Raw genomic sequence first — 27,761 nt, 5'->3', positions numbered from 1 at the left:
TCTATAACAAACAAAACCCAAGAGGGAACTCTGACTAATCCTGTTGTAAATGTCATTTAACATACAATTAGCACACAATTAAGTTATCTTATCAAAGTATTTTCGTCTGATTGATTTAAGGATTTTAAGAGCTCCAAACAAAAATGGGGAAGCCTCGGCTTCGTGACACGCAGTGGTAGTTCACACAAACACTGCCCTTTCCGCTGTTTTCCTATTATCTAGTTAACTACAGTCATATGACATGCTTCACATGAAATAAAACTGTGATTGGAGGAGACACTTCCTCGGCGCGATGTGATTGGTGGACCGGGCAGGCACCGTTCTCCATGATTTAATCATTGTTTTGGGGGTTAAAGAACGTCCGCAGAGCAATGTGTTTCTGTGAGGTTTGGCTTTAGTCTGCCAGCTGTTCTCATTGTCACTCTGAGAATACAGAAGAAAAAAAATGCAGCTTTGGTACATTGCAGCTATTTTTTTGTGCGATGTCGCTGGTAAGGAAATACATTTCATATTTGTTTTTTTAGGTTAGCTGTTTACAGTCAGCCAGCGTTACATGCTGTGGAGGTAGCTAGCACTCGGGGGTCTTGTTACGCAGCCGTTACGTGCAAATAAACATGTTAATAAACGTACATTAGCATTCAGTTTGCTAAATAAGAGGCTATCTTTGTGTGTAAGTAGCTATACAGTAGAGCAGGAATACATACGATAATTTTTAACTTTCACATTAAAGTCTTCCTGTTTTAGCTTGAGAGAAGTGCTAATTTATGAGCGCCACTAACCACTCTTTAATTCGGCACACAACTAACTTTATTATTTACCAAAGCTTAACCTGTTCCTTTTATGATAAAGTGGGCTTTAAAACTTAAAAAAGGAAGGTTGGGGTATGAGAAGTTTATCTAATTTTATAACTTATATTGCCAAAATGGCTACAAACGTCTGTTTTATCCTCTGCTCCGTGTGTGAGAAGTTAACAAGGCGTCTGTAAATGACCAGTGTTTGTAGCGTCCATGTAACCAGTTATAGCAAATATCCAGGGATAGCTGTCAGTATTTCTTGCTTTGCTATTTGCTGCTTGTTGCACACAGCTCTGTAGTTATATTACTAACATGTGTTGTCACCTCTGCTTCATTGTCAGGTACAGAGGCAAAGGCAGTACATAGCCTTCCTGATTTTGGAAAGAGCTATCATGTCAAAGGTAAGCTGTGAACTAACAGAGGGTTACACAGTATGTTTTGGGCCTTGTTGGAAGTTATGTTTCATTGAGTATTTACATTTCAGGAATCATCTCTCTGCCCTATGCTGAAATTGAGGAACCATTTGAGGCCTGGTTAGACCTAACAGCAAAGTCAAGCCGGATAGACTACTACCACGGTGAGAAACCCCCTTCAGCTGATTCTCCTGAAGCAGATTCTGTATTCCCCTGCTTGGCTAATCAGTAATTTGAAATTGAGTGCCTGTTGTGTAAGAGAAACGATACCAGACTGTAACATTATCGCAAAAAAAAGAAGTGAAAAAAGACAGAGTAAGCACGCGTGATGAACATAATCTGATGACTTGTGTTGCATGTGACTTTGTACCAAAATTGTGTTTTTATATGCTTACAGTGCTGATGACGGCTGGTGCAAACTTACCCACGAATACTCCTCTTTATTTAGTTTTTCTTCCATCAGACAAATCATCATCTTGACTTGTACATAACTGTAGTCTGTTAGGAAAAAGGAAGAATGAACACATTCAAAGTAGTAATGAAATAATAATAATAAAATTGAATCCTGATATAATGCGTTTCTACTGACAGGTGTATACGCCAAAAAGCCCTGACTATAGCTAATAAGGTTTTGTCTGAGCCACACATAGCATATTCATTCAGAAATCTTGAGCTATTAACAAAATAAATGTACTATTAACATTAGAGAAGTCAATAATGTCTCATTTTAACACTCTTTATCACCAACAGGCCAGGTTTTGACTTACCAGTTAGCTTCAGAGCAGCAGTATGGCACTGCCTATAAGATCTCGCCTGAGACCACTGAAGAGGAGCTAAATGTGATGAAGTGCTTCCAGATTAACGGAACAAAGGACGAAGCAGTCACACCGCAGGCTGCGCTCCCCGATGTGCAGGGCTTCCAGGTGTGTGTTTTATTTCTTTTTATTCCACTTTTCAGTTTGATCTTCATGAGTAAAAGTGTATATATGGAACAGTCTCCGGTTGTTAAAACAGAAGCCAAAGCAGAAAAGTCTTAAAGCTGTATACTATCATTCTAATGGCCAGAAGGGGGTAGTTACCCTACTGCAAGAAGAAGTCAGAGTGTACTGAGGTCACGCACACATCGGTTAAGAGTTGACCTCGACATTGGACATGATGCAACCACCGGTTGCTAGGGAAACTTCTATTCCCCAACCAGTTGGCAGTGTTTCTAGTAGATTGCCAGTGTTTGTAGATAAGCCTTTCACTTACAGTCAGACCAGTAAATGGGAATATGCTACCATTACCAGTATTACTAACATTGGGGGAATACTAATATTTCTTTAGTGACAGGTTGTTTCCAGGAAACCATTAACCTGTCTGTAGGCCTGTGTGACTTTGGTTATAGCAGTCATTTTTGCAGCAACTGCCATCAGCCTCTAGCAATCATTCACCGCTGGTCTTGGAGTACTCATTTTCCTCCTCACGTTCGAGGGTTGTCAGATGGTCACTCTCTAGACCCGTGTCACTATAGACGCATTCACTTGATCCTATGTTGTCACCATGATTGTCACACAATCATGGTATTAATGGTTAACAAGTTGACATCACACGGTCAGTGGTGATGTGTCAGCAAAACCGCAAAAGAAAACAGGTAAATGACTCAACTGCTTACCTCAGTAAACCTTTTCTGATGAGTTTGTGGGCTCATAAGTCATAAGATCTTTATTACAGTGTCATGTTCATTTTGTAAATTACATTTTCATGAGGAGTATGTCTTAGTGGAAAACAAACCGTCACCATTTGTGAGTATTTATATCGTAGTCACATATTTCATTGAATGTTTTTATCTTTTATTTTGACAAGTCAAGTTGTTCATTTCCCTCCTTAGTTCCTGAGGGTGGAGTACTACAGAGGTTCCCTGTGTGAAGTCTGGCAGAATGTGACCACTGTGGGTTACAAGAAGAACACGTACACACTGTGGGTGACACATTCAGAGCGAGGTGCAGATGGAGGAAAAGACACCCCCATTCCCATTCACTATGAGATGATGGGATACAACACTCTGCTGGGGTCCCATTACGACAAGTACTTGGTGGAATACAAGGAGTTCAGCACTGACGTGAACCCCAAAGTCTTCCTGCTGCCTGAAGGTTTGTGTAAATATATACCTGCTCGACCTTTTGGAAGACTCAGAGGACAAAAGAAAAACAAAAACTCCTTCTTGTTGTGTTTCTATACAGGCATGAGTTGTGGTGGGTTTCCTGGTCCTGGAGTGGAGCACCATATGTTGGCCAATCCAATGAAAGATCTCATCCACACCTCAGCGTCAAGCCAGTCACAGCGCATGTTCAGCCATTTCAAGGACAAGTTCCAGCGGCAGTACAACGATGAAAGGGAGCACGAGAAGAGGGAGCATGCTTTTGTTCTTAACCTACGGTGAGCGCAACATTTAATACTTTAATAATAATTGTGAGGCTACAGCTTTAGTAGTAGTTTTTCAGCGGTGTGTCTGACTGGTTCCCTGTTTTTCTAGGTACATTCACTCTAAGAACAGAGCGGGCATGTCTTTCTCTCTGGCTCTGAACTCTCTGTCGGATCGCACCATGTCTGAGCTGGCAACCATGAGGGGAAGAAAAAGGGGAAAGACCCCAAACAGAGGGCTCCCCTTCCCCTTCAAAGCTTACAAAAGAGTCAATCTTCCCGAGTCACTCGACTGGAGGCTTTATGGTGTGTATAAGCTTTAAATATTCACCAAAGATGCATCTGTGAGGAAGGTTTGTTTTTTCACCTTAACTCTGGCCTCCCAGGCGCCGTGACCCCAGTAAAGGACCAGGCCATCTGTGGCTCCTGCTGGAGCTTTGCCACCACTGGAGCAGTAGAGGGCGCTCTCTTCTTAAAGGTAAAAAGGATAGGAGGCAGCTTGCTGCACAGTCCTTGGCCCCATTCCAGTGTCTTCGAATAATGGGGCTCCTTCCCTATTCTCTTTGAAGCCGCAGATGCTCAGCTTGATGCTTCATCTGTTCTTGTTTGGGTTTATTTCCAGTGCACTTACGTTTGGTATAAATCTATAGTTTCTGATGTTTTAGGGAGAAATTAGGTTTTATTTTAATACTCCTTGTATTGAAGTGGCTCGTGCAGGCAGAAGAATACGCCCAGTGAAATGAATAAAATACAAAGATGCAAATTATTCAAGGTGCATGACTGATATAGATTCTTTGTGACAAAACCAGCAGAATTATTTGCAAAATTAAAAATAACCATTTGTAAATTAGATAGATAATGACAGTCTGTCACATTTATTTAGCATAGGGCTGCTGTTTGAGTCTACTGACCTTTTTTAAAAAATAAAAAAAACAAACAAACATCCTTCTCTCCGAAGTGCAGCCCTCCTTTTGGGGATAGATCCACAGGAAGATTCATTGTGTAACTTCAGTCGTGTTGGACGGGCTTTACAGTGTGTGTGTCTGTGTGAATGAATGAGTCTGAGGGGACGTCAGCTTTGGGCTGCCTCCATCCTGTAGAAAGCTGAGCTCAAAGGCATTCCTTATCCCATGTTGCCTAGCAACTTGATCCAAACATAGGATCAGTTTATTGGGACTTGACGGCACCCCATTGAAGTGACCGAATTCTGTGTCTCTCCCTCACATAGGAGACTCTTAATTATGTGTCTTGCCCCTGGCCTGTAACTCTGTAACTCCTAGGCTGAGGTCCAGTGATGGAGGAAGTCTCAGGGATATTACTTACATTAAAGCTCCTGCTTCATCGCAGTGCAGTAACAACATTTAAACATTAACTGAAGTAAAATGTTTTTGCATTGCAGTAAACTTAAGGTGCTGCGCTTGGAAATTTCCCATTGAGTATCAGTAAAATCTGATCTTAGTATTTATTTACTCATCTAGTTTTAAATTACTGATCAGAAAATGCAAAGTACATAACGAACACCGAAATCCAGGGTCGAAAAGTAAAGTGAATGTGGAAGTGAGCCCCTTGAGACTGGCTCCAAAGGCGATTCACTCAAGTATAAAAGATCGATAGAGCTTCTGGGTCTGAAAAGTGAAGCAACTGCAAGTTTATTAAAGCCACCGGGGAGGTGATATCTGTGATTTTAAAAATACTCCTGCCTTATAAAAGTCTGTAGGAGAAGAGCCCATAAATCTTTATCCCTTTTGTAAATTTTAGTCATTTGAAGTGTCAGAAAGGAGGATTATCCAGGACAAGCTCTTTGGCATCAGCGCGGTTTCATGGTCAGATTACCCCTCGCTGTCACATGTGGTTCAAAGCACCGAGATGATGTTGCAATGAGATTTCACAATGCAGTAGAAAACTTTATGGTAGTTGCATCCTTGTTTCACACTGTCAGTGGTCGTGATGGACTTCCATGTAAAAATGTCCAACTTTACACCAAAACATGTTTTTAAGGTCTGGTTTTGGTCTCTGTAGCAACTTCTTGTTTAACGATGTATAAATATATAAATGTAAGGGATTCATCCGTGCAATAATCTTAACATTTCTCACTGAGGTAAAGCAGCTTGAACTGCTAATTGCTTTGCAATAATTGCAGGAACAGTTTGTTTTGGCTAGGAGGAAGTACTGCTGTGAGGCTGCAGCAGGTCGTCTTTGAACCTGAGCGATGCAGTGACCCCCATGGGCAGGTTCATAAACAGAGCCACTCAGTGGGGGGGCACGCTTTGAATTTAGTTCTTCGTGATCTCACAGCATCTGCCTAGAAACCTGTAGATTGCAGCTGGAGTAAAAATGGTGTAGGAATGAAAGCCGATTATAAATGTTTAGCTGTCTTGTTTGTGTTTCATATAATCAAATGTCAATAAAGTGGATCAGTGGATTAAAATGTCTGCATTTTATTAGAGTTTGATTCATGATTAGTGCAGAGTAAGCGCAGGCTGCTGATGTAATGCCGAGTGTAATCATACTTTTGCTCGTGTCTTTCAGACGGGCTCTCTGCAGGTTCTGTCTCAGCAGATGCTGATCGACTGCTCCTGGGGTTTCGGTAATAACGGCTGCGATGGCGGGGAGGAGTGGAGAGCGTACGAGTGGATCATGAAGCACGGAGGCATCGCCACAATGGAAACATATGGCGCCTACATGGGGATGGTGAGATGATTTCACAACAACAAATCAAAAATTTAAATGGCCTTTATTTGTATAGCGCTTTACTCGTCCCTAAGGACCCCAAAGCACAACCAGTCATCCACACACACATTCACACACTGGTGATGGCAAGCTACATTGTAGCCACAGCCACCCTGGGGTGCACTGACAGAGGCGAGGCTGCCGGACACTGGCGCCACCGGGCCCTCTGACCACCACCAGTAGGCAACGGGTGAAGTGTCTTGCCCAAGGACACAACGACCAAGACTGTCCAAGCCGGGGCTCGAACCGGCAACCTTCCGATTACAAGGCGAACTCCCAACTCTTGAGCCACGATCGCCCCTTAAAAGAGCGACGTTAATAGTGTAATTCTACAAATCTTATCATTGTGGTATTAACGGCATGTTTGATTTCAGGCTCAGGAAGCCTGTCTTACAGTTAAACAAGCTTTTGACCAGAGACTGTTTCATGTGTCTCTTAAGTACTTAAAGCATTCAGAAAGTTACTGTCAGTTTGCCCCACTGTGTATAACTGTGTATTTATTAACATCAAAGGAAGAGACTGACTTCCAGTGACCTGTGATTATCCCAAATTGCTCTGGTGTCACCCAAAAGTAGCGACACCTGAACAGTATTTTGCAAAATTCAGTCATAAATCTAGCATGCTCTAACTAAGCAGACATAGATCTGCTGTTTAAGAGTAGTATTAAATATTATACATGTATTTAAAAATAAACTATGTGATGTCTGTTCATGTCTTTAACCCAGCTGCCCCACATGTGCTAGGTCACAAAAAGCCAGAGATGGATGAAAGCCAGTTGAAATGACCACTGCTGGTGTGTATAAATGGCCTTTACTGGGCAGCTATTCTACCACTCTCTCCAGTGCTCCTTGTTAAGTTTTCCTTTGTAATAAAACAGCAATTTTAAGGTCCAGAAATATTCAGAACCCAAACAAAGATTCACATTTTGTTCCAATAATCCCTCCCCTCTGGTATTCCAATTAAAATAACATTCCTTGCAGCTATCATAGAATCATCAGGAGCAAAACATCACATACTTTCTTTCTGCGTTAAATAATGGATTGTTTTTCCATTAATTTGCCCTCCACAAACCCCAGTAAATCACATGCGTATGATTCATTTCAATACATTCCTCCCTAAATGTTAAAGCAAAACCTACAAATTTATATTTAAAAAGCCAGCAGAATAACTGCCTGCTTATTAACAGTGGATTTCAACACAAAAGAGGATTTCGAGAAGCTGTGAGAAAGTTTTTAAAAATATTTTTTTCTCTCCGAGTAGAACGGATTTTGCCACACGAACTCGTCCGAGCTCGCTGCACGTATCCAGAGCTAAACGAACGTCACGTCTGGCGATCAACTGGCCCTCAAGCTGGCGCTCTTTAAAAACGGCCCCGTTGCCGTGAGTATCGACGCATCACATCGCTCGTTTGTTTTCTACAGTAACGGCGTCTACTACGAACCTGCTTGTGGTGAGTGTTTTTTCTTTCCACAGTGATTGCGTTAGATACTATCCTTCACGCTCACAACAACGTAACTCGCTGGTTCTGTTTTTCAGGGAACACTGTGGATGATCTGGACCATGCTGTGCTTGCAGTGGGATATGGCACCCTGAATGGAGAGCCATACTGGCTCATCAAGAACTCTTGGTCCACATACTGGGGCAATGATGGCTACATCCTCATGTCTATGAAGGATAACAACTGTGGTGTTGCCACTGATGCTACATATGTTACACTGGCATAGACTGTCTTCTTTTAAAGCCTTTATGTTGCTGTTGATGCCACTTCATGACTGCTGAATTACACTTAATCTTGATGTGTGTGTTAGGCCAGCTTTATGGGAAAAAAGCCTAAGAACTTATCGTGGACTGAACTAAACATGGCAGCCTGATTGGGAGGAGACAGCACTACAGTGTGTTGCATTGATAACAAGACAAACTGGATCATTGTGAAGTAAAAAGTGTTACGTCCCGATAATCTATTTTGTCTCTGTGGTGTTAGTTTTTTAATTGCTGCTGGAAGGCAGAATTTTTATTGAAAACAAATTTAAATAAATTTGCTGGTCCCAGGAAGTTATTAACTCTGGTTGCTTTGTCTGTTTCTACTTGATGACACACAAACACACACAGAACAAGTTCACTCAGTCATTAAAATTTTACTGCTCAAGGCACACTGGCTCAATGCCCTTATTTCAGATAAGTCACAAATTTCCACTCGTCCTTTACAGGCAAATTATTCCTGCTATAAAAAGAAGTTGCATTTATAATGACATCTAACATCACATGCTGTGGCCAGCATTAAGGCGTGCACTCTCACATCATGCATATCGACATTTATACAATTGTTTTCTTTAATTTCTTTGCAAAAGGAATTTAGTTTGTTTGTTTTTTTAAATCTACAAAAAATCTTACAACAAATTGTTTTCATAATGGAACAGAAATAATATCAAGTGTTTCAATTGACTTTACTATTTTCTTTTTTTTTTTAAATTGATGGAAGGTCACAAAAATATTAAGTCATACAGGAACATGATAAAGAAATGATGCCGGAGAAATTGGAAAACTGCTCTGTGGTCAGAAATGTGAAATTCCTTTTGGAAAACATGAGCGTCATGTCCTCCCGGATAAATCCTGTGTCTTTCACGGTGTGTGAGTGCATCAGGGGCTGTGCAATTACACATCTGAAAAGGCACCATCAGTGCTGAATGGCATATACATACATATGAGGGCCCAAAATTTAAAAAAAAAAGCAGAGTGGGTATAAAATTTTGAGAAAAAACTCAAGATTTTTGACATTAAAGTGGCAAATCTGAGAGAACATTGAGCCTACAGTGCCTAAGACGCCTCTCATGGTTTCAATCCTTCAAACCATGAGGATTGAATGCTTTAATAATCTGTTGGATTGCGTCCTGATGTACCACAAGTCCTCAAGATATCAACTGTGCTGTAGTACTTCACACACAGGCTGTTACCTCATCCAAATCAGTGTGTTTTCTCATGAATAGCAGCTCACGACAACGACTCTTTGAAACTCAGACGCTTTTGAAAATGTGGTGATTCTGAACTTAAACCACAAGGATTTCTTTATTGCAAAGTCCAATTGAAAAGTAGAATTAAATTAGGTCATCTAAGAAAAAGGTTTTTTTTGTATTATTCCTGGCAAATTTGCCATTTTTCTCATTAATTTGCCACTTTAATGTAAAACATGTTGGGGGTTTTTTCCATTTTTTTCTTGGAATTTTTCCTGCAGTCCAGACCTTCCACCAACAGAAAGCAATTGGCACATCATGAAGAGAACAAGATATAAAGACTCAGGACTGATAAGCAGCTAGAATCATTTTTTTTCTCAGTTTAAATGTTCCATATTGTTTCCATATTCTATTGTGAATCAAATGTGGGTTTATGAGGTTTGCAAATCATTGCATTTTATTTCTATTTACAATTTTACAGTTGGACATGTAAATGCTTGTGCCTGAATAACAGCACAAACATACGGTGTTGTGTGAAAGTATTTGCCCGCTTCCTGAGTCCCTCTTTTCTTTTTTCTCATCTGTCACAATGTTTCAGATCATTAAGCAGAGTAACCAGAGTAAACGCAAAATGCAGTTTTTAAATGATGATTTCATTAAATGTGTAAAAATAAAATCAAGAAGGGGCACAGATACTTCACAGCACTGTATGGCATCATATTGCACATTCAAGTGCATCCGATACATGAATCGAATTTCTTCTATAATTCATAACAATAACAGCCCTTGATTGCTTGTGAAGACTCATAGAGTGTTATCATTGATACATGCTGCAGTCCATTTGTATTGGACAATAATAAAAGGAGAACAAATCTAAAAACAACAACAACAACAACAACAACAACAACACTGCTGAAATCAAATATTCTCCCACATGCTGATAACAGTCAAATCTCTTTTTTTTCATCCAAATCTATTAAATACAGCAGTCTAACTAAAAGGCTTCACTAGTGCATGCAGTCTCACTTGACTAGTCTCTTTTTTCTTGGCTTGAGACGAAGATGAGGCAGTTGCTTGCAATATAAATTTGTGCTACAACCAACATATGCCCAAAACAAAAACACTTTCATACAAAAATATCAAGCATGTTTCTTTGAACAAAATGTTTAAAATGCAGTAATAACGTTTGGAGAATAGGTGCGTTGCATTTGGCAGTCTGCTAGTCTTCTCCAGTCTTTAAACAACGTTTAGTTGTGCGTTCGGCACCCCCAATCACAAGAGCAGCGCGTCCAGGGATTTTGCCCTGAACAGCAACCGCACACCCATCTTGAGTGAAAACAATACCTAATTTTAAGTGGTGCGAAACACAGTCCGGAGATCTTTGCGAATTTATAGCACGCAGCACACACAGATCAACAATCAGCACCGTTACAGTCACGTGAAACAGAAAGTTTTCACTGGACTTCATGCTGCCTGTGAAGACCCAAGTACACATTTAATGCTTCCAAAGCAATTAAGAGGATAATAGAACACAGTTTATTTAACTGACTAACAACAAGCGTGACCACTTCTAAAAAAGCAGACGTTTGATGGTCTGGTGCATTCAGGTGTGTGTTAACACATTACCGAATCTTCAGAGGAATGGACACCCCAAAGTCAGACCACCAAATGCTCAGAGTAACAGCAAAAAACAGCTACGTGAGCTACATCTCAGAGTCTACACACTTCAGTTAGAATGTTAAATCTTAAAGTTCATGACAGTACAATTAAAAAAAGACAGAAAAAGTCGCTTGCTTGTGAGGACCTACCAGGAGAACATCTCCTCTCTAAAATGAACATGGCACCAATGCTTAGGTTTAAACAGTAACATCTGAACAAACCACAACACTTCTGAAGAATATCTTTTGGCTAAAACCAAACTCAGCATATCAGCACTTACAGCTCATATCAGCTGTGAAGCACGGTGGTGGAGGGGTGATGATTCAGGCTTCCTGTTGGCCATGTGACCTAAGCATCTTTCAGTGACTGAGTCGACCATGAACTCCTCCGTACACACAAGTGATCTAAAGTCAAACGTGTGACTATCTGTCCGTCAGCTAACGTTTGACCCAAATATGGTCACGTAACAGCACAGCAGGAACAGAACGGCTGAAAAGAATCCAGGCGTTACAATGGTCCCGTCGAAGTCAAGACTTCAATTTGATTAAAATGCTGTTGCAGGTGCTTAACAGAGCTGTGTATAAACAAATGCCTGCAAACCTCAATGAACTGAAACAACGCTGTAAGGAAGATGTCCCAGAATTCCTCCACGATAACGTGGTAGACTGAGAAAGTCATACAGTGAACTATTACTTCAAGTTAATACATGTGGTTCTACAAGAAGTTTCTGGAGTTAACGAGTGTCGCAGAAGGAGAGAGGAAGTCGCTTTAGCTTGCTGTAGCCATGTCTGACAAGCTAACTGTTAGCCGACTTACATACAGGAGAAGATTAAATTAATTTTTGCTGCGTTTTCATTGTTGCTATAGAGTTATTATTAAACTGGCAGATTTTACAAATGTGACTGTTTACTCTTTAAATTTTACTTAAATGACATACTTACAGAACAATCCAACTCAGCTTTATATTGATGTAAAGACCCTACAGTAATGCACTTTTACGCTGATTGTTTTCACCCAAAAGGCAGTGCAGACGTTCTGGTGGCAGGGAAGTGATGTATGAGTGCTCTCATGCATGGATGAATATATACACATGTGCAAAATCCTAATAGGAGCTATTATTCTGCCTAGCCACATTCAAACCTCAAGTAAAAGGTGTAAATCTCTGATGGATTTAAAAGATTGTAAAACACAGATATTTCTGTGCTGCTTTTTTTCCATTTGAAATATGTTCTGCTCAGAATCAAACACCTGACGTGTAATTGCATAGAGGGTTTTGTGAAAAGTAGTATTTCTGGCATCAAAGCTGAGGCTGTGCATTAGGTGTGGCTTGCCAGATTGCATAACTCCAGCTTCTCTGTGCTGCGTCCTGATTGGCTATCATCTTCACACATCTCTGGGTTTTCCTCGGTTGGAGGTGTCCTGCGAGAGAGGAATAACAAAAAGTAGACACTCATAAGTGTAGAGGTTTCATGTGCTTTGGAGTTCAAATTGAAGACTGTGTGTTAAAGTTTGCTAACCTGCGTTTTTACTTTCATCCTTTCTTTTGTATTTTGCTCAGAAGCAAGCAGGTTTTTAAACAATTACCTAACATCCCAGTTCTCTGCATCCTCCACTGTGTCTGGAAGAGGTCTGTTGGCAGTTTCAGGAAGGGCCAGGGCAAGGACAGCTCCCAGAAGCGGAGAGATGCCGAAGATGGCGAGGGGTGTGGCCGGGCTGTGGTTATGCAGCATGTTGATAATGGGTGCCAGCACACCACCTATCCTTGCAAACATACAGGATACGCCTATTCCTGTTTGCCTTTTGGCACAGCAAGGGAAAAGAAACAGTTTCAGGAATGCGTCACTGAAATAACCGTTTGATGATTAGGACAGAAGTCTCACCGAAGCACCGTGGGGAATATCTCAGCAGTGTAGACATAGATCACAGCAAACGACGCCGCTATGCCAAACTTCCCTACCATGGCGAGACCACTCAGGAGATTGGGATGATCTGCAGACGAAAGGAGAAAAATCATTCAAGTGATGAAATAAATTTTAATATTAGCTTTTTGAGGAAGAAAAAGCATTTTAGCAAGTTTCCATCTTACCTGCAGGCACTGCAAGCATGAGCAGACAGGCGAGGCCTCCGATTGCCAGAAAGCCACTCTGAGTGAGTCGGCGGCTAAAGGGCAGCACGACGAGGACCAGAGAACGAGCTGGGATCTCAACCAGCCCGAACACGAACTGGGTCAGGTAGAGGTCTGTCCCCAACCTGGACACGCCCAGTGAGAGACCATAATAGACCAGCACATTCACAAACCTGTGATTTCAAAGGGGAGAAAGAGAGGAGTGGTAAAAAGCTACAGAGACATTGTCTCTGCTGAAAATGACAGTGAAACGACAAGAAGTCGTACCAAACATAGAACAGGATCAGCGATCTTTTCCTCATCTGAGGCGTGCGTACCAGATCGACAGCCGAGTGACTTCTCTTCCCCTCGACCGATATCTCACACTCAACCTGATGTGGACGCCACAAACGAATAAGAAACCACAAAAGAGGCTTTTACATTTTACCTGTACATTAAAAACATCCCTACACTACTTGATGTACTGTAAATGTTAAATCAAAATATACTATATTTAAATCTAAGTGTTACATTAAAAATCCTCAAACCAGATGTTTTTATAAGGTGTGGAGCATGCTTCAGCTTACAAACCCCATACAGTTATGTGTAGGCTGATCTAGTACTTAGCAGTGTTGTGGTACAGGTGCCTTTAGCCACGCTGGCTTTAAGCAGTCATGATGGCTCATGTAACGACTGCTTATATCTTTGCCGAATGCATTTAGCTAAATCCACAAGGAGCAGTAAACCTCTGAGTCATCAACACCAGGAGTACAGGTCAGCTGATCACCGGCTGTCCACAAAGAAACTACTGTAACTCCCAGTGCACATCATCATGTGACTTATTTAAGTTAACCCCCCTGTGGCACTGCTCCATCTATCTCAGGGTTCCCCACCTGTCAATTTCAATTTTAACACCTGTACATGATTAATAATAAAACATGTTTTAGTATCAAAATTTAAAGTACATAAAATACTCAGTAGTAAAGCAGGATGGCCTTTTTCACAGCCATATACAGGACATTGTTGGATCATTTTTGGCCTGATAGCACTGAAATAGAATTCATGGAAAATTTACGTTTATTTGTAATTTCATTCAAAAAGGTAAAGTTGCATATATTCTTTATTCATTACATGTGAAGTGAATTAATTCAAGCCTTTTTACATATTGATCAAACAATATAGTTACTGCGTATCTCTCCGTCTAGCTCTGTACATGAAACCACGGTAACGGGAAGACTGATTAGTCTGGAAGGTCGTCACTAGACTGCAATAGTGTATCACCAGCTGTGAGTCATGACAACCAGTTATTGAAGTTTCATCTGTGCCACAAACTTGCACGTGTTCAGCACACAGCCCGAGAAAATCCCTGCTATCCTGACCATGCATTACACGCTGCATTAAAACAAATCAAGAAAACAGTGTTCTCAGCACGAAACCTCAAGTCCTTCAGCTTTCATGTGGCCATCATCAAATCAGAGGATTCAGCTTTGAAAACCAGCTTAGAAATGTATGTTTTTATTTATTTATTTATTAAGTTTCACTGTATAAAAGTTGTACTCCTCATTTCGTGATTGTCTCATTTTCCTCAGGAAGCTCAGCTTTCACTTGATTCATATTTAATTCTTATGAATATCTTGCCAGATAGAAAATGCCAAAGGGACCCGTTTCATGAGAGAACTGCAGCATGAGTCCTACGAGACAAAACAAAACATTTAATATGGCTTTTTCTTTTCTTTTTCGCATGGAAATGATGAAGACGACGAAATCTCTGCGGCTTTTCCGAGATCATCGCTGCTGATATAAAGGCAGCTGTAAGGGGAGGAGATTTCTCTGTGATTATTTTCTTTTAATTTTGTTACAGAGTCGCACGAGGCCACATGAAGATCAAAGGAGCAAACATTTGCTTCCAGGACAGCATGCCCTGTTCACTGTTTTCCCTTGGTTTAATGTAGCATGTAATGAATGCTCACACTACTGGTGTGTGATCTGAAATGCAGTTAGGTTTGTGTGCGATTGCTGCTGGAGGAGTACGAGGTTTTTGTTAGAGATTACAGAGTAAACAGGAGAAAGGTGGCTGTAAAAATAAAGCCTAGCACTGTCACAAACACTGTTTTTGAACCAGGTGATCCTGAACCTGACACACACACACACACCTGTACGGTGGGAGGTAAGACACGACCATTAACAAGCGCTGCCTTGCGAAGGAGCGCGATGGCCTCCTCTCTCCTGTTGTTGGCCAACAACCATCTGGCCGAATGGGGAAGCACCCTTGTTGGCATTGAGAGGTCAAACAGAGAGGTAGAGAAAAGGAGAAAATGAGGAATGATAACATGCAAGACACTCATAGAAATGCAGGTGTATTTTCATGTCTGAGCAGGGCAGATTTTATATTCAGATGTCAGTTGAATTTCTCACCATATATAGAAGCTAAGCAGGAAGCCCGGGGCTGATATTGCTAGTTGCAGCTTTCTCCAGTCTCGTATAAGATATGCTACTCCTGCTAGCAGCATATAACCCAGGCCATAGGCATAGTCGGTGATGATACCAGCCAGCATGCGTCTCTTGGTGCATGTCCACTCAGTACCTGTAGAACGAAGCGAGGAGAGGAGAGGAATTGTGGGTAATGGTGGCAAGGGTTTTGCAAAAACAGCTTTCAACCAGTTTATTTGCATATCTGAAGATAATGAAAGGTCTGCACAAATGTGTTCCTTTGTTGTTAGCATAAAGATGAGGAGAGCCTAGCTGTCTAAAGCCTGAATTTACATCTAAAAGTTCTGTCATGTTTGCTTACTCAGCACAAAAAATAACTGTATGAGAACTTAGGTGAAAATAAGGAAAGCGCTAGACAGAGCTCTTAAATGTCTGGCATGGTGGTGCATTAGTAGTCTATGAGGTTTTGAGTCATGTGACCACGAATCTTGTGACCGTTAATCACCTGATATAACCTGTGTGCTTTTTTGGATGTGTAACAAGGTTTAAGTGAGTAAGGCAAGGCAAGTTTATTTATATAGCACAATTCAACAACAAGGTGATTCAAAGTGCTTTACAGAGACATTAAAAAACAAAAACAAATAAAAAGCATGATTTAAAATCGATTTAAAAAAAAACAGCAGATAAAATCAGTAGTTAAAATGTAAGTTTTGAAATTTAAGCTTAAAGGTGTGGATTTGGTGCTTTATTCAAATGCAGCTGAGAATAGGTGAGTCTTCAACCTGGATTTAAATAAACTGAGTGTTTCAGCTGATCTGAAGCTTTCTGGGAGTTTGTTCCAGATATAAGGAGCATAAAAGCTGAATGCAGCTTCTCCGTGTCTGGTTAAAAAACCGGATCCAGAGGACCTGAGGGATCTGGAAGGTTCATACTGGGTCAGGAGGTCACTGATGTATTTTGGTCCTAAACCATTCAGAGCTTTATAGACCAGCATCAGAACTTTAAAGTCTATCCTCTGACGGACAGCCAGCCAGTGTAAAGACCTCAGAGCTGGACTGATGTGGTCCACTTTTTTGGTCTTAGTGAGGACTCGAGCAGCAGAGTTCTGAATGAGCTGTAGTTGTCTGACTGATTTTTTAGGTAGACCTGTAAAGATGCTGTTACAGTAATCAAGCCCACTAAAGATGAATGCATGGACTAGTTTTTCCAGGTTCTGTTGAGACATCAGATCTTTTATCCTTGATATATTCTTGAGGTGATAGTAAGCTGATTTTGTTATTGTCTTAATGTGTTTTTCTAAGTTTAGGTCTGCATCCATCACTACACCCAAATTTCTTGCCTGGTTTGTGGTTTTTAGGTGTATAGATTGAAGTTCTCTGGTGACCTGTAATCGTTTTTCTTTGGCACCAAAGACTATTACTTCAGTTTTGTTTTTGTTTAGCTGGAGAAAATTGTGGCACAGCCAGTCATTAATTTCCTCAATGCATTTACCAAGAGCCTGTACAGGGCCTTGGTCTCCTGGTGACATTGTGATATATATTTGCGTGTCATCTGCATAGCTGTGATAGTTTATTTTGTTGTTCTTTATAATCTGTGCCAGTGGGAGCATGTAAATGTTAAACAGAAGGGGTCCCAAGATGGAACCTTGGGGAACTCCACATGTGATACTTGTCTGCTCAGATGTGAAGTTACCTATTGATACAAAGTATTTCCTGTTTTCTAAGTTTTGAACCAGTTTAGTACAGTTCCTGAAAGACCTGCCCAGTTCTCCAGTCGTTTGAGTAATATGTTGTGGTCAACTGTATCAAATGCTGCACTGAGATCCAGTAAAACTAAGACTGACATTTTTTCCACTGTCTGTGTTCAGACATATGTCATTAAACACTTTTGTCAGAGCGGTTTCAGTGCTGTGGTTCTGTCTAAAACCTGACTGGAAGGCATCGTAGCAATTATTCTGTTTTAAGAAGTAATTGAGCTGTTGAGAAACTGCTTTTTCAATGATCTTACTTAAAAATGGGAGATTTGAGATCGGCCTGTGTAGTTGTTCACTTGTGTCTTGTCAAGATTGTCCTTTTTCAGTATAGGTTTAATTACAGCAGTTTTTAGTGGTTCCGGAAACACACCTGACATTAAAGAAAAGTTGACGATCTGTAACAGGTCTGACTCCAAAGTCTTTGAGACCTTCTTGAAAACACTTGTTGGCAGGACATCTAAACAGCAAGAGGAGGAGTTCAGTTGACCTAAGATGTCCTCCAGGTCTTTGCTGTTAATAGGTTGAAACTGTTTCATGGTGTTTAAACAGTTTTTTGGTGGACACAGTACATATCCTGGATCTGCTGTTGATGTACCAATTGCTTGTCTAATCTTTTGGATTTTTTCTGTGAAGAATTTGGCAAAGTCATTGCAGGCCATGGTCGAATGAAGTTCAGCTGCTACTGACACAGGAGGGTTTGTTAGCCTGTCAACTGTAGAAAATAAGACCCGAGCATTATGACTGTTTTTGGTGATGATGTCAGAGAAGTAGGACCTCCTTGCACTCCTCAGTTGTAAATTACAATTGTGAAGTTTCTCTTTATAGATGTCATAATGAACCTGGAGGTTTGTTTTTCTCCATCTGCGCTCAGCTTTCCTACACTCTCTTTTTTCATTTTTCACTAGTGTGGAGTTTCTCCATGGAGACTTTTTCCTTCCAGAGATAACCTTCACCTTAATGGGAGCAATTGTATCCATTACATTTAACATTTTTGCATTAAAGCTATTGACGAGCTCATTGACTGAACCTTTGGACAGGCCAGGTGTTAATGGGAAGACCTGGTTAAAGATCTCACTACTGTATTCAGTTATACACAGTTTTGTGATCACTGCTGTTGATATATTTGTGTGTGCTGAAATTGCCCAAAGTTGCCCAGAGTGTTACTCAGGTCTTTAGTCCCTTTGTCCTGAGGGTTGTCCACATGGATGTTAAAATCTCCAACAATAATTACACAGTCGAAATCAACACAGATCACAGACAGCAGTTCACTGAGGTCATTAAAAAAGTCTGTGCAGTATTTGGGAGGCCTGTAAACATTAAGAAACACAACTTTGGATGGGGCCTTCAGCTGTAAAGCCACATATTCAAAAGACTGAAAACTTCCAGGAGAGAGCTGCTTACATTGAAATGAGTCATTAAATAAGACAGCAACCCCCCCTCCTCTCCTGCTCACCCTGGCCTCACTGATAAAACTGTAGTTAGGAGGTCTGTGAAGGTTCTCAGTCATCCAGGTCATCGTAGTCAAAGGAGCTTGCAAAGAAAAGCGTCTGGACTTCTTTAAGTTGCTTGAAGACGTTTCACCTCTCATCCGAGAACTGAAGAAGCTGAAGAAGCTTCTCGGATGAGAGGTGAAACGTCTTCAAGCAACTTAAAGAAGTCCAGACGCTTTTCTTTGCAAGCTCCTTTGACTGTAGTTAGGAGGGGTCAACTCGATGAGAACAGCTCCACTGTTACTTTGGTCCAACCAAGTTTCAGTTAAAAACATAAAAAAGGCTGTGCTCAGTGATTAAATCATTAATTAAAAATGTTTTCCCAGCTAAAGATCTAACATTTAATGAAGCCAACTTAAGTGTTTTAGAGGCATTATTTGCCCCCTTGTGTTTGGGAGCAGTCTGTGGCACACAAGGTATGTTTACTATATTTAAAGATCTTTTAGAGTGCAGCTCTCTGTGTTTTGACCAGGCCACATGTCTCCTTCTGTCACCTAAAAGTACAGAGATTTTAAAACCTTCTAGTAAACAGGGTCCCAGCTTCTCCTGGGAAAAGTCACCACTGCCATAATCCTCGCAGCCCGGACCCTCCACACATCACACATCAGACTGCGGAGACAGAGCATGAAGGTGGTAAGGAGGAACTAAGGGGGGCGAGGCTGGGCAATGTAACTTCGATTGCTTTGTTGAGGGCGGGGCTCGATGGCAAACCTTTGGCTGCTCTGGTGGGGGGTTTATGGGGGACAAAAAGGGATTGGGCCGGGGGGTAGATCTGAGCCCAGCACTGACCCGCTCCATCATCTCCTCAGTGAATTTCAGGGGTGGGGAGGAGGGAGAAAGGGAGGGGGGGAGAGGGTGATGGCCTGTCAGGGGTTTGGGGGACTGGGGAAGGTCATGGTCCCTGGTCCTGGTCGTTGGTGTTGTTGAGAGAGTTGGAGGCAAATAGGGACCCCTCTTCTTGCCTCAGATGTCTCTCCTTTCTGAAGCTTTTCTGGGCGAAGCTCTTCTGGGTTGGGAACGCAGGCTTCTGCGTTCCCAAAAAATATTAAAGTTGTTGATAAAATGCACTGAGTGGTCAGTACATGCTGATATAAGCCATTTATTCAGTGCAAACAACCTGCTGAATCTCTCGTCTCCTCCTCTGACCGGCGGTACAGGTCCACTGATGAATACAGCTGCATTCAGCGAGTTTGCAGTATTTAATAATCCAGTAAAGTCCCGTTTCAGAACCTCCAACTGTTGTTTGGACACATCGTTTGACCCTGTATGCAGAACAATGTTTGTCACAGTTGGATATTCATCTGCAATTTGAAGAATTCTCTCCTTCAGGTTGTTGACCATATCCTTAGGGAAGCAGAGCACTTTAGTGTTCTTACCACACATCCTTTGTACATCCTTAACGGCAGAGTCACCCAAAATCAGAGTTTCAGGCCTAGCCTTTAGCTTTCCCTGTGGCCTTTTACTTTTCAACAGATTTTCAGTCCTTACTTCGCTACTTTTAGATGGATGGTTGTCCGATATAGATCCAGGGTCCTTTGATAGTGGAGCAAATCTGTTCTGCAGTTTCACATTCAGTTGTTTTGGAGGTTTGTTGTTAACCTTCCTATTCACGGTTGTCCAGTCCTGTTTCCTCCCATATACAGGGGTTGAAGAGCTTCCCTGTCTTGTAGGAAGTGAAGGCCAGTCGGTTTCAGAGATTTCAGCTCGCTGTGCTCTGCCTGTGATACGTCCTCCCCCTTCCAGGAGACATGATTTATGTCTTGGTTTTGCACCAAGACAGTCCAAGGGGGGATTTTCGCTTGAGGATTTATTATAATGCACAGAGTCTACTTTCTTGGTCATGTTATCTGTGCTCCTTAGCTGTGTACTAGCTTGCTCATCGCCATTGTTTTGAATCAAAGGCAAGGTTGTTTCATTTCCACACAGTCCATTTACCTCCACGTTTACTTCTAAGCGATGAATTTTTGTCTCCAGTACTGAAATCTTCTGCAGGAGGCTGTGGTAGTCATCTGTGGAGAGGGAAGGCATCTTGTTGCTAGTTAGCCGAGCGGTTAGCATCTTTCCAGGCTGTTCAGTGCCCAGACGCTGTAATCAGGCTTCAGCTGTGTGTAGGCCACAAACACACGGAGCGCTGAAGATAAGCTAACTATAAAAATGTTGCTGTTTCTGTTAAGAACACTTTAGTCCTGATGATCTATAAGTGTTCAGTATCCAGAAGCTATCGCAGGTAAGCTCATACGGAAAAAAGGGAAAAAATCAGCATAAAAATCAATAAAAATCAATAAAAGAAGCAAAGTATTTAAAGAGCAAAGAGAGGAAGAGTCCACACTCACAAAAGGGGTTGATAATTTAAATGTCACACAGGCTGCTCTGTAACCATCTGGCAACAACCAATCGTGAGGGAAAAATGAGTATTCTTCGACTAGTTTTTGAGTGGTTTCTGCAGGTTGCTGGCAGTTGTTGTGAAATAGACTCCTAAACCCCCAGTCACACAAGCCTAGACCCATTCAGTGAAAACCTGGCAACCGCTGGTCACAAGGAAAAAATGTGTATCACCCTGCGGGTTGGCAAAAACCTCCTTGAGGTTGCTTTGGTCAGTGGCAGGTTGTTGCAGTCAGCGTTCTCCATTTCTGGTTCTGGCTTTGTCAAGGCTTGCTGCCACCCTGGCCATCAGGAGGCAGAGCAGGTCTTCTACAAATCGGTAGGCTTGTTGTTTAGTGTGCTTGTTCCAGTCCTTGGGCAATGGGCATGGTACTGAACCCTGATGTGCTCCCAGTGCATTTATCAGAGTGTGAGTGTGAATGTTAGATGCAGATGTAGAAAAAAGTGCTTGTAGAGTAGAAAACTTTAACTATAACTATAAAAGAACCAATCCATTTACCATTCACTCAGCTGGCAGTCACAGACTGTTTGGAAATAAGTTGACGTGTTGCATGCAAACGACTGGGAACCACAGTAATCTCAAATCAGAAGCAGGTTTATGGTGCAGCATCCTCTTTGTAACTGATTTCATCCAGCGAGAACCAGCAACCTGCAGGAACCACTGATCAGCATGCTATAGGTGTGTACTGTTCCCTTCATGTTTGTGCTGATATTGGCTCTGGTTGTAAGACAATAAGAACATCTTTGTAGTGAAGTGAAACCAAGTGAAAGAATAAATACTAACCACTGCAAATACTATCTGTGCTTCCCACGCATGTTTTTTTTAAATATATACTTTCAACCAGTCAGCAGTGAACATATCTGCAGGGCCACCAATGTCAGTTTATGTGCTGTTGGCTTTTTTAGAGAACTGTGTACAAATATATCTTCACAGACTCAAATCCCACAATCCCTCAGACTCCACACAGACACCAACCATAAATTTGTATTAGCGGTGTCTCTCAGTGTATCTAATTAGAGCCTCGTTAGCTGTTTCCATGTTTCCACTCTGAGTAAATAAAATTGAAGTTTATCAGCCAGGATATAAAACTATGTAGGTTTGAAATAGTGTTTTAACTGCATTTAATCTGCATTTAAAGTAAATGTAATCACATTGCAACAGATACCAACGTGTTTTTTTTATACACACACTTTTGGGACACTCAACCAGAAACACGCCTGTGCTGGATCTGTGACGATTAATAAAACTTAAAAAGTCTTAACACTGACTAGGAGGATGATTTTGTTGAGGCGTATGTCATTATGTTTTCTTTATTAAAAACTCTTCGGAAAATGACAAACCCTGAAGTCATCAGAAAAGTGTGAAAAGTTTTGAAAAATAATAATAACATTAATAGATTAATTAATTTATAAATTAATTACCAAATTAAATATTTAATATTGAAATGTAAGTTGTTTTTTAGTATAAAAGTTCTATATGAATAAATGAGGTCCTTATATGTCTGAGATGCATCTTATTGATCTGATATTGCTTTAAAATTAAAGTCATAATGAGGAAATTAAAATAGGAACGCTTAAACATTTAAAAAACATAAACACACTATCCTGCATCAACAGAAATGTCAGTCCTGTCATACATGGCATTATTAAAAAAATATTAATGAATTATCTTTTTTCACCATTTAAATGAACCTGAGATTATATATCAGCCACTGTGTTTTATGAAAACATCACTTTTTTTATAATTACTAGCAGCGCTTTCTCAAATTCTTCATCCTTTATTTATGGTTGTCTTGGTGAACATTACGTTTCGAATGGGCAACGTATGTTGAACATGACTCATGAGACATGATCTATATGAAAATCAAAAGAATTTGGATTTATTTAAAATATTTTTAAAAACATATAGATGTTAATAATTGCTACATGCATGACGGTGTTCGTGCACAGCTTCATTCCGATTGGCCCACCCAACACATATGCATACATACACTACAATGATCACAGTAGGAAGGTAAGTGCCTGTCGGGTATTCTGTGCTGACGCTCCACTACAGCAGCCTCAAATCATCATACTCATGCAGGGTTTGAGTATGTGTGTGTGTGTGTTTGTTTAGTACCAAGTACAAAAGCATTGATGATGACACCAGATATTGTTGTGCCAACTACAAAGCGAAGAATCACATAGACCGGGAAGTTGGGTGCGAAAGCCACAGCGACACCGAACACAGTTTGGAGAGCGAGGGACAGCAGCAGGACGAAGCGTCGGCCATACCTTGTAGACAGAGAGAGGACACAGGAATGTGAGTTAGCCCTCCCTCATTATTAAAGATTTGCACCAGTAGACCCAACGAAACAGAAGTAAAGATATCACACTAAGCTCGAAACACATAAAAGAAAAAAATACTAAGTCTTTATCTAGTTCTTAGTGTAGGAGGTGCAGTTATCAGAAACCAAGTGCTTATAACTTTATGTTCACCAGAGAAAATCTGAGGTTTGAAAATTAGTAACAAAGCTGGGAACTTCAGTTTGCTCCCTGGGCTGTTTTTCTTTTCAGGTGCAAACGCTTCCTTTTGTTCACTTTAGCCCTAACTTACCAGGAAGACCACATATTGCCACCTGCTCACTACCACCCACTGCAGCCTTCACTCTTCAGTTTCTTAACCCTTTCAGCTCCGTCAATAAAAGGGAAGCACAGGTCTCATGACCCACTCCCACTTCCCATTTGTCTTTCTGCAATAGATCTACTGTGTCAGTTCAAAGACTTTTCCAAGATATTGATGATACTACCCTTCTATTGTTTCTAGTTTAAAGAAAAAACAGAGAATGAACAAGAATGTTAAACGTATGGGTGATTTTTACTGTCACACAGTTAAGTCTGAACAGTTTTATCGTGTGTATCTGTAGCTGATGAAGCAAATAAATTAACTGCTCCCCTTACATACAGTTACCACATGCAAAGGCCTACAGCAGTGGCCACCCCTACAGTCGTGCTTTGATGCTGAGGATCTGACACTTTGTTCTATCTGTGCGCCGAGTGAGAAAAGCCTACCTGTCAGCCATGGCTCCAAACACCACCGATCCCACCAGCAGGCCAAACATGTAGATAGATGATCCAATGTTGTTGAACACAGCTTTGCTGCACACCAGGTCCCACTGGTAGATGGAAAAAGAAGTTACTCCTTGTGCATTTGTTTATTTCTTATGTATTGGTGAATGGCCATGCAAATGGTAAATGGCCTGTATTTGTATAGCGCTTTTCTAGTCCCTGAGGACCCCAAAGCGCATTCACACACACATTCACACACTGGTGCAAGTGACATACACTCTGTGGGCAAAGTATCGGGCTACATCACGTAATCTTAAGCACCTCACTTTTGTAAAAGAACTCAATACATTTAAGTGTAGTACTGTAGTAGGATGATATCGGTGAAACAAGTCAGTTCCTGAAATTTCTTTCTCCTTTGATACTACACAATAACATGAAAGTGGTATCATTGCAACGTGGAAGCTTTTAGGAACCAAATCACAGCAACTCATCCACAAAGTGGCAGACCATATAATCTTACAGAGCAGGCCTTTCAAGTGCTGAGGCGCATATTGTGGAAAAGTTGCCAACGCTCTCCTGACTCAGTAACTACAGGGCTCCAGACTGCTGCTGACATTAACATCAGCACAAAAGCTGTGCAATGGGAGCTTTGCGCATGTTTATGCAGATCCTGTAGCTGTATCTGGCCCAGTACCTATGTCTATGTAGAGTATTGTCAAAGTAAATTTGCTTGTGTGTTTGGGCTGCTCTTTGCTGATATTGATTATAGAGTATGGTATCAAACTGGCATTGGACAAAACAAAGCACTGTCATAAAGTTCCAAGTGCAAATGGACCTTAGGAAAGGGTTAGAGCTGCATCAGGGTCAGATTGACTGCAACCTCTAAGGAAATATGATTAAATCAGTCTATACTTGCCAAAAATGGCAGCTGACCAGCTGTAAATGACCAGACACTGATGATTTTCAAATTACACTGTCATTTGTTTTTGTTCTGGCTCATTAAACGTATAACATAAAATAGTCCTTGCACACAAACTGAACCTTCCAAAGTCCAAGAAGAAGTGGCAAAACTGTCCAGGATATGGTCGCAGTACAAAATGATGGCAATCATTTCTGAATCCCTTTATTGAGACAGTGACTGTTAGTCAAGGAAAATATGTGGCACTACAGCACAATATCAAGGACACAAGAACCTTTATGCCAAGAAGACTCTTATGTAATATAATACAAACTGTTGTTGATTAATTTGTGTATGATTACAACAGCAGCCGTGAACAGCAGGGGTGCAGCAGGGTGTGAGTGGGGCCAGTTGCTTATTTTGGCTCCAAGGCCCTTTGGAAAGCTAATGTGGATGTTTGCTGTGCTGGGTTCATTACTCTTTATCATCACATCAGTCTTTCATGAAATAATTTCTCAGATTTTTACATATTTGAATTTTATTTTATTTTATTCATGTTTTTCCTTATTTAGCTCCTTTCTTTTCCATGGATTTTGAGATATTTGCCTTGCCATATTGTTTTATTACATGCATTTAGCACAAAAAATAAGAACATTTATGTTTGGTTGATTATTTCTTTGGACAGCCAGTTTATTTGGGTGCCACATTGGGTGCCAAATGGTGCCACGTTTGTAAGAAAAATGCATTTGTGGGTTGAGCAGCAGAGCTGAGTATGTGGATCGCACCGATGAAAAACCTGCAAATCTTCTCTTAAATCGTGACTCTTGTTTGGTGTTGTTTATTGGGTTATATGATTGAAGTCTGAAGAAACAAGAGATATTGGCAGATTAACAACTGATTCATTTATCAAACAGGGGCCTCTGCAGCATGTAGAAAAGCCGTACACAGCCACAACAGCCCGGCACCTCCTCCTCACTAGTTTGGCCACACTCTGCTTTGGCATGGCATCCCAGTCTTAATCACTATTTGTCGCATTTCAGACAATGTTGTTGTGCTGGTCACAGAAAATGTAGCAACAGCGATTAAGATTTGTCAAGTTTTTCACGGCACAACCCACGTACTCAACTCTGCTGCTCAACCCACAAATGCATTTTCCTGACAATTGTCACGACATTAAAGGGAAAACAAATAAGCTATGATTTATTGCCAAGAAGCATTGTCATATGACCACATGTCATAAGAACAACACAAATATTTGTCAAAAACAGGCTAAATAAAGAAAACTATATTGTTATATAGGTAGCCTACATAAAACACTAAATTCAGGTTTTGCCAAAAAGTGATTTCCAATGTTTCTATGCGTTTTCTATGTGTAATATCTTTATTTATATTGGTAAATAGAGTTTAGTGAACAGAATTTACAAAGGGTTACATAAAAAATGCAAGCTCTTCATATCTTTATGACTGCGACATTATAACCAGTGTAGTCCTTTATGGCCAATTAAAATATCTTCCTAGGAAATTAAAAAAAAAAAATAATTAAAATTTCCTTCTAGATATTTGTTGCAAATTCTGCTACCCACTTGGTCACATAAGTCGTAAGTCAATGAGACTTTTTAACTGGATAAATAAAAGATCGATGAAAGTCACTTTGCCAAAAACTTATTGCGGCTTCTACCCTGTGACAGAAATGTTCTTTCTGGCACTTAACGAATTAATATCATTCACGCGGGACAGATTGTACATGTGTTTCACATATTATAGGCCAACATTGCAAGTAAATAACCGTAATTTGACATCTTAATATAATTTTTAAGTGCTTCCCTTTTTTTCTGCTTATAAAACAGTAAATTTGGGAATCAACGGCTAACAACAACGATTATATTTTAGCATTAAAAAATATAATTTAAATAAAAGAATTTAAGCACGCTTGGATTAGGCTTTGCAGAAACAAAAGAAGATGATTTTGGTAAATATCAATACGGTTAATTTAGACATAAACGCTACACTAGGTGTTGGTCTAATAAATGTTTTAAACACTGGTAGTTTTGGCTGCTGTAACACAAAAAAGTCCCAACTTTGGGATAAAGATACCACACCATAGCTTAAAAACCACACTGGCAGCAAATGATCTTTGGATATGTCTTTTTATATATTAGTGAGATTAAAATCCTTACTCTGATACTTATAATAAGTATTTAATAGGTAATATAAGCAATAAAAAGTATCAAATGATAGCCTACCGTCTACTATTTGACACCTTTTTGTCGCTTTTTTTGATTTCCGCCTCTTTTCCCAGCATGAAAGTGAACTGATTAATGACTAAAGTTGATCTTCAGCCCAAACCGAACAGACCAGATGGTCATGTTTCTGTACCTCGGTGACGGTGGTGCTCTCAAAAGTCTCCCTGCTGTAGACCCATCCGTCACTGCACGGCACGCGCTGAGTGCCGTTGCCCAGCAGCACGACATCCTGCGAGAAGCAGGAGGAGTTGGAGAGGCTGAAGTTCAGGGTGGCTGAATACAGGGACTGATTCCCCGCTGCTGGACTCGAGCCCTCGCGGCACTGATGAGGCGGCGTGGCTCCGGTGAAGATGCTCACCAGCATGTGGAAGGCGAGGAGGATCTGAGGTAGACATATCCATATGTAGAGAATTTTCTGGTATCTGCCAAAGCCTCCAATGGCAGAGAGGATCTGATCGAAATTCAT

General features: G+C 40.8%; 2 protein-coding genes across 4 annotated transcripts; one reads left to right on the top strand and one right to left on the bottom strand.

Moving 5' to 3' along the window:
- Positions 1-289: 289 nt before the first annotated feature.
- On the top strand, positions 290-8,396 carry LOC309698384 (counting factor associated protein D). 2 transcript variants are annotated; one of them, XR_014274081.1, is made up of 11 exons: positions 293-491; positions 1,136-1,195; positions 1,279-1,371; positions 1,958-2,130; positions 3,078-3,339; positions 3,430-3,625; positions 3,723-3,916; positions 3,997-4,088; positions 6,140-6,301; positions 7,601-7,790; positions 7,877-8,396. XR_014274081.1 is itself a non-coding variant. In XM_082520783.1 (10 exons), the coding sequence occupies exons 1-10, from the start codon at positions 446-448 to the stop codon at positions 7,081-7,083; spliced, it is 1,296 nt and encodes a 431-aa protein (XP_082376909.1). In that variant the 5' UTR covers positions 290-445; the 3' UTR covers positions 7,084-7,561. The 2 variants fall into 2 exon arrangements, 1 of the variants encoding a protein (XP_082376909.1); XM_082520783.1 differs by lacking the exons at positions 7,601-7,790; positions 7,877-8,396 and adding an exon at positions 7,066-7,561 and having other exon boundaries at positions 290-491.
- LOC309698378 (solute carrier family 22 member 13) lies at positions 8,106-27,761 on the bottom strand (the record flags this gene model as incomplete). 2 transcript variants are annotated; one of them, XM_082520772.1, is made up of 10 exons in its annotated part: positions 8,106-12,366; positions 12,532-12,744; positions 12,828-12,936; positions 13,034-13,245; positions 13,340-13,443; positions 15,205-15,319; positions 15,467-15,635; positions 23,226-23,380; positions 24,158-24,261; positions 27,429-27,761. In XM_082520772.1, 10 exons carry the CDS (start codon positions 27,759-27,761, stop codon positions 12,264-12,266), a joined length of 1,617 nt encoding a protein of 538 aa, XP_082376898.1. In that variant the 3' UTR covers positions 8,106-12,263. The 2 variants fall into 2 exon arrangements, 1 of the variants encoding a protein (XP_082376898.1); XR_014274080.1 differs by having other exon boundaries at positions 12,294-12,366; positions 12,465-12,744.

The sequence above is a fragment of the Aulonocara stuartgranti genome (assembly GCF_965226115.1).
Source record: "Aulonocara stuartgranti genome assembly, chromosome: 22".
Classification (NCBI taxonomy): domain Eukaryota; kingdom Metazoa; phylum Chordata; class Actinopteri; order Cichliformes; family Cichlidae; genus Aulonocara; species Aulonocara stuartgranti.
Note: the sequence above shows the minus strand (reverse complement) of the source record. Positions and strands in the feature narration are given on the sequence as shown.